Genomic DNA, 11,680 nt, shown 5'->3' with positions numbered 1-11,680 from the left:
AGTGTGTTACCCATCCTTTTATACTTCTTAGTATTCCATAGTTTTAGCAATTAGTAAGATTTAACATCAATAATTCTTTCTCTTAGAACTAATAGAAGTACTATGTACCAGACAAGTGAAGTATCAATGAAGTAGATGTGGCTTGACAAATGATGAGTCCCTTAAAAGTCAGCTTTACACAGATAACTTAAAGGTTATTTTATACACTTATAACTTTTCCTAGAATGGGACAATTATACGCAATTAGAAATAAAGTAAAAAAAGAAAGAGTACAAAAGGAAGAAGTAATTATTAAATGGGGACATTAGAGAATATTTAAAAGACAAAATAGCAACAGAGGTTTTTGTGTAGCCTCAAAATGGTAACATAGAGAAATTTAAAGATGAGATTCTTCATAACTATACTGCAATGTAGCTTACTTAAATATTACTCTTAATTTAGAAATGAGGCTCAGAGCATGTAAGTGATCTAGCCAGTATTACACAGATATTCTTGAGGCTCAAATTATAGGTCTTTTAAGGGAATTTTTTTTAATCAGGGATGTTACTCAATATTATAAAATTATTTAATTTGTTTCCATTTTTGGATATGATCTTTGGAAACATCTGGATGGATGAATATTTTTCTTTTTTGAACAATATATGGTAAAAATACTAAGTGCTAACATTATATTTGAGGGATTTTATAATCAAAAGAGTCAAATAATGATACTTGGCACGATCCTCTATAGGAAATTTTACTATCTTTGATCCTTTTGTCATTACTTTTCTGGGTTGCTGCAAGACGTCTGGGTAATTCCTGAGCTCCTCAAAGTATAGGGAAGAAGAATTATGTCAGAGAACTAAAAATTTTGGTCTGTGTATATCTACTGATGGTGGTTCATGATTCATTAGGCAAATGGCAAGGGATTAAAAATCAGGCATGAAAATTTGAAAACTATTTTGCCACATACTACCATTCTTTGATACCCCATACTTCAAGTTCTAATTGGGATATGTATATGTTTGTGTGTGTGTGTGTGTGTGTGTGTGTGATCTTTTAATCCTATGTCAAGTGTATGTTCACATCTACCATAGCTATGAAAATTTTGTTATTGTGGTCACCTACCTATGAACATATTTATTTGTGAGGAGGATTATTTAATATAAGAATCTATGGTTTAAAGTTAATGTTTATCATTGGGACCAGAACATGTAGGAAAGAAAAGAATAAATAGGAAATGTTTATGGGTTTAGACCTATGGGAGTCAGCTGTCATGAGCCAATTTTGAACAGGGATTAAAAAAAAGATAGTTTAGGATTGAATGAGGTCTTAAGGGAGAGTGTGGTAGGTACTATAAAAAAATCTTGGAATATGAACATTCACTTTTTTTTGTCTCCTTCCCTGACTGACTTCTTTGCCTTTCTCTGCATTCATGGCATAGGTAAGGCAGGCTATGTTTTTAGGGAAATGTTCTTCAACAGCAAAGGTGTGGGGAAGGGTCATATATTTGTTTCAGGTAGGGGAAGAGAAATAGGGAGAGAAGGGTAGCAACAAGGAACAGGAAAGCTAGGAAAATCAGGGCCTACAGAACATCTGTGGCTGGAATCATAATGACTCTTATTAGGAATGGAGGAACCCAAATGAGGGATAGTGACAGCGGTACAACACCTGAAAATAGCAGGTAAAATTTATTTTCTGCTTTAATACCATATGTTTCAAGGACACAGTGAGCCCATATTTGATTGTACATCACATCAAAACATGAGAAAGAAAAGGCAGTGTGATTATATTCACTTGCCTTACTTCTCTTCCAGAAAGGTGGTGGGCACAGGGGCAAGGAAATAAAAAGCTTTGTGAATGGATTAATAAGGTTTCAGAGACATAGTTTCTGGGTAAGTTAGTAATTTTATTAATAATGCCAGCAGGTTATTAATAAAATTATGATCACTTGGCCATCTTTCTTAGAACAAACACCCTAATTGTGGTGGTTATTTATATGTCTTTTGAAAAGGAGGTGTTCCTGAGAGGTGGCAATCAATTAATATTGGTTAACATATTAAGAGGTGTGGGCTATGTTAAGATCTTGATGGACAGCTAAGTGGGGGAGTGGATAGAGCAACAGCTCTGAAGTCAGGAGAACCTGAGTTCAAATTTGACCTCAGACACTTAACACTTTCTAGCTGTGTAACTCTAGGAAAGTCACTTAATCCCAATTGCCTCAGCTGAGAGAGAGAGAGAGAGAGAGAGAGAGAGAGAGAGACAGAGAGAGAGAGAGAGAGAGAGAGAGAGAGAGAGAGAGAGAGAGAGAGAGAGAGAGAGAGAGAGAAGGCTTGGAGTACCTGGCTTGGGTCACTCAATTCTTGATCAAAGGGAGATCTTTCCATATCACCTATCTTGATAATAGGGAGAATTACCCGTTTCTCCAGGTCTATCTGAGAAAACATAATGAGAAGGAATTTCTTTTACCATCAGATTAGAGCTTAATCTTGGTAAATCTTCAAGAGAGATTTCCCACACTAGTTGTTTCCTGGATGAAAAGGTAGATAAGGGAAAAACTATGGTCTTAATGCAATAGTTAATTATTAAATATAAGAGAGAATATTGATTTCTCTCAAGCAGATCCAGAATAGGCCAATAAGAATGGGGAAGGGGAATTAGTACCATGATGAGGTATAAAGAAAGCATAAGAGATATGTGACCATTGCATTCAAATAGCTGAAGGACTGTCATGATGATGAAAGTTTAGATTTGGTCATCTTGGCTACAGATGAAAAAACTAAGATCAAATGGTAAAAGTTACTGAGAGAAAGATTTTATTTTGTTTTCTAATAAAGAAAATGGAACTTCCTAACAACTAGAACTATTCAATAATGTAATGGAGTAATTTTGTGGAATTACTGAGTTTTCCATCAGGAAGATATTTAAGCAAAGGCTGGAAGATCACAATGTTGGTACTTTGTAGAGAAGATTCCCTTTTTTCTAAATTTTATTTTCATATTTCAATAGTATTTTATTTTTCCAAATATATATATATATATAGAGAGAGTTTTAACATGTTCCAAACTTATCTCCCTCTGTCCTTTATTTCCCCCAGACAGCAAGAAATCTGTTGTAGATTAAATATGTACAATTATTTTAAACATATTTCCATATTTGTCACATTGTGCTAGAAAAATCAGAACAAAAGGAAAAAAAACTTGAGAAACCAAGCAAGCAAGCAAACAAACCCTTAAAGGTGAAAATACTATGTTTTGATCCACATTATTAAATTTGAGTCACTTCTCTATATATTTAGAAATGAATCCTTTGTCAGAGACATTGGCTCTAAAATTATTTCCCAGATTTCAGCTTCCCTTCTAGTTTTGGCTGCATTAAGTTTTTTGTGCAAAATATTTTTAATTTAATAATAATTCATTTTAACAATTAAGTGAGTTTAGATAATCAAAATTATCCATTTTGCATTTCATAAGATTCTCTGCTTCTTCCTTGGCTAAAAATCCATTCCTTCTCCAAAGATTTTTTTTAATTTTATTTGAAAAATCAGTAAGAAAAACAGCAAAGAAATACAAAACAGAATAAAGCAAAACAAGAGAAAATTATCATGTGCCCAATAGAACATCAGGGAGAATTCAAAATATATAACAACAAATTACCAGTTCGAGAAAGATTATGAATTAGTAGAAAAATATTCATGAATGTCCATTTTTCTTTACTTAAAAATTGTTATTTGGTTCTCTGTTGTGAACCTTATTTACTTTATTCTTTTCCTCTCTTTCATCCCCACCTCCACCTCCAAGCAAAGTATAGTTAAAAAAGATATTAATGTACACAGATGTAGATATATATATATATATATATATATATATACATACACACACATACCCACATACACACAATATCTTTCCTATTCTTGCTGACTTTCTCAATTCTGCTCCATAACCTGCCTTGCTATTACTTAACTCCCCCCCACTCAAGGATCCTTTCCTTGTCTTCTTCTCTAATCCTTTGCTTCCCCATCTGCCCATCTCTCCCCTCTTATTTCTTTGTAGATTTTGAAGGGTGCTATTATATCCCTCATGGTATATATGTAGTGTTGCCTACTGAACCCATTCTAGATGTGAATAGATTTTCAGATTATGAGTCCTCTTCCCTCTCTAATGCCTCTGTGTCTATTCTTCCTCTGCATTTCATTTGTATAACAATTACTATTTTTACCTTAACTCTGCTAATTTTTCTTTTGAGCTACTCTATTGTTGATGTGAATCAAACATACAGTATATATTTTTCATGTAAAAAAAAACCCAGTTTGTCCATATTGACTATCTTAAAATTGATTTTGATATTGACTATTAGAAGTTTTCTGTTAAATTTGGGTTCAGTTGATAGAAAGTCCTGAAAATCTGCAAGTTTTTTGCAATCTGCAAAATCTGCAATATTTTTGGCTACAGGTTTAGTTCTTTTGATTGTCAGTAGATATGATTTCAGGACCTGTGGTCTTTATTGTAACTGCTGATAAGTCTTGTATAATTCTAATTGTAGCTCCAGTTTTTTTTCTTGTTTTTTGCACAATTTTCTCTTTCATCTGGAGTTTTCAAGATTTGACAATAATATCTCTGTGTGTTTTTTAACAAAGGATCTCTTTGAGGTTTTTTTTTTGTTTTGTTTTGTTTTTTTGTTTTTTCTATTTCTACTTTCCCACCATGTTCTATCACTTCAGGACAATTTTCTTGGATTATTTCCTTCATTATTGCATCAAGGTTCTCTTTTTGGTCACAACTTTTCTGGCAGTTCAAATATGCTTATATTTCTCTTATTGATCTGTTCTCCAGATGTATTGTTTTTCTTGTAACATGTTTCATATTCTATTCTATTTTCTCATTCTTGATAATCTGTTTTGTTAACTTGTCCCTTCTCCAAAAATCTGACATGTAAATTATCCCTTGCTTGTAGAGAGGATTCCTATTCAAGTTGATTGCATCACATCATCTCTATAATCTTCAGTGGTTCCAGTTTATTTAACCATAGCTTTAGATCTCAAAGAGCATTTTGAATTCATCTAATACAATCTTATCATTTTATGGATGGAAAAACTGAGTCCTACAGATTTTTGTGAACTCGTGTTTTCTGACTTCAAGTTAACAATTCTATCTTTCTTTGAAATTCTAAAAATTCTACTTAATGACATAAGAATAATCTATTAATTTTCTTGCTAGAATTTTCTTGAATTTTGAAAGAACTTATTAATTGAAATCAGTCTTTGAATTGACTGTTAGTTTTGTGTTATTTTCTTAACACTCCTCAATGATTTGCCAATGCCCTCAAGATTCCTTGAATTCCAAATAACAAACCTCATTTACTTAGCTCAGCTTAACATGTATGAAAAAATTGGCTGGATCGTGACCTATTGAATGTTAAAAGAGAGATTCTTATTAAAATCCTACTTGGATTCAATGACATAATTTGAGAGTCAGGGAAATGGTTTTGAACAGAGGAATGGCACTACTAGGTAAAGGATAGAAGATTTTCTGGTCAATTGGTAGCTTCTCTTTTAGGTAATTTACAATCACAGTTGAATATTTACTTTGATAGCCACAAGTATCCATTGTAAGGAAGGAGAAACATGTGACTGAATATACAACAACGCATTTTTTCTTTCCTTCCTTCCTTCCTTCCTTCCTTCCTTCCTTCCTTCCTTCCTTCCTTCCTTCTTTCCTTCCTTCCTTCCTTCGTTTCCTCCTTCTGTCTTTTCTTCCTTTTTAAGTTTTCTTTCACAAAATGATTATTATGGAAATGTGTTACATGATTACACATACATAAGCTATATCAGATTGCTTACCATCTCAAGGAGAGGAGAGTTATAGAATTTGGAGCTCAAAACTTTAAAAAATGAATATTGAAATTATTTTTATATGTAATTGGTGAATTTTTATTTAAAAACAAAAATAAAAGAAAAAATAATGTTTAATTGAAAAAATAAAAGATAACATCCAGATTAATACCTTTTTCTCTTCTTCTAAAATAGTAAGGCATGCAACAAGAATCTACTATCCTCCCCAAGAAGGAATCAATCAACCATGTACTCCATACAGCATTGAGTCATAAATCTTATTTTATTTCATTGTGGTGGCAAAGTCTAAAGGAGATGGTTGAATATGGTGTCCTCTCCAGGAAATGACACCAACTTCCAAGACATCAGGTACATTTTAATTGGTATTCCAGGACTGGAGGACTCACATACCTGGATTTCCATTCCCATTTGTTTAATGTACTTTACAGCCATCATTGGCAACAGCTTCTTAATCTTCCTTATTATCACTGAACGCTGCCTACATGAGCCAATGTACTTGTTCCTCTCTATGCTGGCCCTGGCAGATATCCTGCTCTCCACAACTACAGCACCCAAAATGCTGTCCATTTTCTGGTTCCACTATGGAGCTATCTCGTTTGGTAGTTGTGTGGCTCAAATGTTCTTCATTCACTGCATCTTTGCAGCAGAATCAGCCATTCTGTTGGCTATGGCATTTGATCGCTATGTGGCTATCTGTTACCCATTGAGATATACTACCATACTGACTCCCTCAGTCATTGGAAAGATTGGGGTAGCAGCTGTGGTTAGAGGTTTTCTAATCTGCTTCCCTTTCATCTTTCTGGTGTATCGGCTTACTTATTGTGGACAAAATATCATTCGCCATTCCTACTGTGAACACATGGGCATAGCTAGGTTAGCCTGTGACGACATCAAAATCAATATTATCTATGGCTTAACTATAGCCTTGGTGTCCACAGGTTTGGATGTTCTGCTCATCATTATTTCCTATTCATTGATCCTTCATGCTGTTTTCAACATACCTTCCTGGTCTGCCAGACTCAAGGCTCTTAACACCTGTGGTTCCCATATCTGTGTGATTCTCATGTTCTATACTCCAGCCTTCTTTTCTTTCTTTGCTCACCGCTTTGGAGGCCATACCATTCCCCGGCACATCCATATTTTAGTGGCCAACCTCTATGTGGTGGTACCTCCCATGCTCAACCCCATCATTTATGGAGTAAAGACAAAGCAGATTCAGGACAGGGCAATTCAGGTTTTCTCCGCCACTAGGACATGTTGTTAAAATATAATGAAAAGATTTTGATACTAGCTATGCCTGACAGAAAAGTTTGAGCTAGTGGTAAAGTGGAGAGAGGAAGAGACTAAATAAATAAAATCTATAAAATATCAACAAATTGTTTCAGGCTCCTCTATTATGAACAGTATTGTGCTGTTAAATGTTTAACAGCTGATTTTCTGTGGGGGAAAGACATTACATTTTAAAGTTTAATCTGAGTTATTAATATAATCTCCATGACTTTCTTACAATCAGAGAAACAGCAAATCAAGTTCTTTTAGAAAAAGTTTTAATATCTCAGCTATAAATGCTCACAATGAAAATTTAATACTTGGTTCTAGTTGATTAAAGTGGGCTCCAGCTTATCCCCAATTACATCTTTTCTCAAGTAGAGAAAAATAAATTAATTTGAGTTTTACTTTTCCTATTTCAATTGGTGAAAGTTAGCATATGTAATGAATTGTGAATCACTTTGAGTCAGGTAGATCTGACTCAAATTCCAATTCCAGCAAGTCACTTAATTTCTTAATGCTACAAGAAGTTCTTCAAAACTATAAACTGCAGAGCAGTAGTTGATCTTCAAATAATTTCCTATAGAAATGAAATAATATGTATAAACAAAATCTCATTAGTACATTTGTGAATATTCTAAGATTGTAGAGGGTTGGAAGATAAGTAAGTTTATTAGAAATCCATGCATTTTCCAGAATCTTTTTTTAGAAAATATTTTTATTTTTTTCCAAAGAGGGATTTTAATTTAATTCCATTTTATTGAAGCTTTTTATTTTCAAAACATATGCAAGGATAATTTTCCATCATTGATCCTTGCAAAATTTTGTGTTCCAATTTCCTCCCTTCTGCCCACCTCCTCTTTAGATGCAAATAATCTAATATATGTCAAATATGGTAAAATATATATGTAAATCCAATATAGGTATACCTATTTATACAATTATCTTGCTGCACAAGAAGAATCAGATCAAAAAGAAAAAAGTGAGAAAGAAAACAAAATTTAAGCAAACAATAACAAAAGAAGTGAAAATGCTATAATGTCATTCAGTTCCCACAGTCCTCTCTCTGGTATAGATGGCTCTCATCATTACAAGATCATTGAATTAGCCTAAGAAGAGCCACATCCATCAGAACTGATCATCTTATAATCCTGCCATTGCTGTGTACAATGAAATCTTGTTCTGCTTATTTCACTTAGTATCAGTTCATGTAACTCTCTCCAGGCCTCTCTAAAATCATCCTGCTGATCACTTCTTATAGAACAATAATATTCCATAACATTCATATACCATAATTTATTTAGCCATTCTCCAACTGGTGGACAGCCACTTGAGTTCCAGTTTCTTGGAACTACAAAAGGGCTGACACAAACATTTTTGCACATGTGAGTCCCTTTCCTCCTTTAAGATCTCTTTGGGATATATCCCCATAGAAACACTGTTGGATCAAACGGTATGCACAGATTTTTGAGCATAGTTTCAAATTGCTCTCCAGATTGGTTGGATCCATTTACAACTCCACCAACAAAGTATTAGCATTCCAGTTTTCCCACACCCTCTCCAACATTCATCATTCATTATACTTTCCTATCATCTTAGCCAATCTGAAAGATGTGTAGTAGTACCTCAGAGTTGTCTTAACTTGCATTGTTCTGATCTTTAGAGCAGATTTAGAGGACCTTTTCATATGACTGGAAATAGTTTCAATTTCTTCAACTGAAAATTGTCTGTTCATATCCTTTGATCATTTATTTAGCAATTGGAGAATGGCTTGAATTCTTATAAATTTGAGTCAATTCTCTGTATATTTTAGAAATAAGCCTTTATCAGAACTCTTATGTAAAAAAGGTTTTCCCAATTTATTGCTTCCTTTCTAATCTTGTCTGCATTAGTTTTGTTTGTACAAAAACTTTTGAACTTAATATAATCAAAATTATCAATTTTGTGTAGTAATGAACTCCAGTTCTTCTTTGGCCACAAATTCCATCCTTCGCCACAGATCTGAGAGTAAACTATCCTTTATTCTTCTAATTTGCATATAATATTGTTATGTCAAAATCATGAATCCATTTTGACCTCACCTTGGTATATAGTGTAAGGTGTGAGTCAATGCCTAGTTCTTCCATACTAGTTTCCAATTTTCCCAGTAGTTTTTGTCAAATAGTGAGTTCTTATCCCCAAAGTTGGGGTCTTGGGTTTGTCAAACACTAGACTGCTATTGTTATTGACTATTTGTCCCACAAACCTAACCTATTCCACTGATCAATTACTCTCATTGTTACCAGTACCAAATGGTTTTGATAACCACTGCTTTATAATATAGTTTTAGGTCTGGCACAATTAGGCCACTGTCATTAGCATTTTTTCACTAATTCCTTGAAATTCTTGACCTTTTGGTATTCCGGATGAACTTTGTCATTATTTTTTTTCTAGGTCTGTAAAATAATTCCAGAATATTTTCTGAATATTTGAAGTTAAACAACATCAACCTAAAAATTGGCTCCTTACCCAATGTTTTGCAATTTACCCAGGATTAAGAACTGATTGGTATACAGCTGCATTAAAATGTGAAGATCACAAAGCTCAGTTTTGGAGAAGAGTTGATAACTTAGTGAACAAACATTTGTTATATGATGATGTCTGAGGTATTGTGATAAGTGATGGGGCTTCAAAAAGGACAAAACAGTCCTTGATTTCAAGAAATCTACATTCTATTGTGAAAGAAAACACATAAATAAACAGATACATATAGGCACACAAGGAATAAAAACAAGATAATATTAAAAGAAAAGGCCTTTGAGAAACTGAGATTTATCCAATCATAACAGAGATGGTGGTTTATGAGTATGAAATTTGAAATATATTATCACAGCCTCTTAATGGGTTGATTAATTTTGCTTTTATTCTTTACCTTTTTAAAAAATTTTATCTTTGTTACAAAGAATGGTTTCATGTGGAAGTGATGTTCATTCAAAACAGATGTTAAATAAAAAGAATACATAAATGATGTAAAAGTTATATAATAAGAATAAAGAAACAGTCTGTAAACTTAATATGATTTAAAATTATGGCATCACAGGAAGCAGAGATCAGATAAAAGAGGTTTAGAGTGAAGTGCATCTATCTATCTACAGACATATAAATATGTCTATCTATCTATCTGCTTCTTCAATGAAAGTTTACAAGAAAGTACTACAGTTAGTATTAAGTTTGCATATTGATCTTATAGTAAGAATTATGAATAAATAGATGGATGAATACAAAAGGATTTATTAAGCACTTACTATATGGAAAAGTTATGTAAACTGTTAGGGATACAAATTGAAAAGCAGAGATAGTACCTGCTCTTAAGGAACTCATATTCAAACCTAGGATGCAGGTGTGCAAATATCCAGAGTTACATTTACAAGTATGAGCTGTAAGAAAACCCCACTTGTTTCTGATATTAAATCATTGGGTAGTCCCATGGATGTTAGTGCTGAAACCTTTCTTTTATAGGTTTTCAGTAGCTATCACAGACAGCGATGCTAAGTTGCATCTTCATGGTGGTTGTTTCCTTGAAAAATGGCTCAAGAGATCAGACTGGAAGTAGGGTTATTGGCCTGAAGTGTGCTTCTCAGATTGCCTAAATTTACCTGCAATTGGCCAGCAGTTGCTGCTAGTGGTATTAAGGATGATACTGTTGAAGTGTGAGAAATGAGGATTTAGAGATCCTCTGACAGTAATGGATTCCCCTTGGTCTGATTGTTGAGAGGATGTGGGAAAACTGGGACATTGATGCATTGTTGGTGGAGCTGTGAACGAATCCAACCATTCTGGAGAGTAGTTTGAACTATGCTCAAAAAGTTATCAAACTGTGCATACCCTTGATCCAGCAGTGTTACTACTGGGCTTATATCCCAAAGAGATTATAAAGAAGCGAAAGGGACCTGTATGTGCATGAATGTTTTGGCAGCCCTCTTTGTAGTGGCTAGAAACTGAAACTGAATGGATGCCCATCAGTTGAGAATGGCTGAATAAATTGTGGTATATGAATATTATGGAATATTATTGTTCTGTAAGAAATGACCAACAGGATGATTTCAGAAAGGCCTGAGAGACTTACACGAACTGATGCTGAGTGAAATGAGCAAGACCAGGAGATCATTATATACTTCAAAACAATACTATATGATGACCAGTTCTGATGGACCTGGCCATCCTCAGCAAGATCAACCAAAGCATTTCCAATGGAGCAGTAATGAACTGAACCAGCTATGCCTAGAGAAAGAACTCTGTGTGATGACTAAAACCCATTACATTGAACTCCCAATCCCTATATTTATGCTGACCTGCATTTGTGATTTCCTTCACAAGCTAATTGTACAATATTTCAGAGTCTGATTCTTTTTGTACAGCAAAATAACTTATACTTATTGTGTATCTAATTTATATTTTAATATATTTAACATCTACTGGTCATCCTGCCATCTGGGGAGGGGATGGGGGTAAGAGGTGAAAAATTGAACAAGAGGTTTGACAATTGTTAATGCTGTAAAGTTACCCATGCATATAACCTGTAAATAAAAGACTATTAAATAA

At 33.8% G+C, this 11,680-nt stretch overlaps 1 protein-coding gene across 1 annotated transcript; it reads left to right on the top strand.

Moving 5' to 3' along the window:
* Positions 1 to 6,134: 6,134 nt before the first annotated feature.
* On the top strand, positions 6,135 to 7,094 carry LOC116422123 (olfactory receptor 52Z1-like). The gene has a single exon (XM_031957277.1). The coding sequence runs from the start codon at positions 6,135 to 6,137 to the stop codon at positions 7,092 to 7,094; it is 960 nt and encodes a 319-aa protein (XP_031813137.1).
* Positions 7,095 to 11,680: the final 4,586 nt, after the last annotated feature.

This window comes from Sarcophilus harrisii, chromosome 3 (genome assembly GCF_902635505.1).
Source record: "Sarcophilus harrisii chromosome 3, mSarHar1.11, whole genome shotgun sequence".
Taxonomy (NCBI): Eukaryota; Metazoa; Chordata; class Mammalia; order Dasyuromorphia; family Dasyuridae; genus Sarcophilus; species Sarcophilus harrisii.
This window is presented reverse-complemented; position numbering and strand designations above follow the sequence as displayed.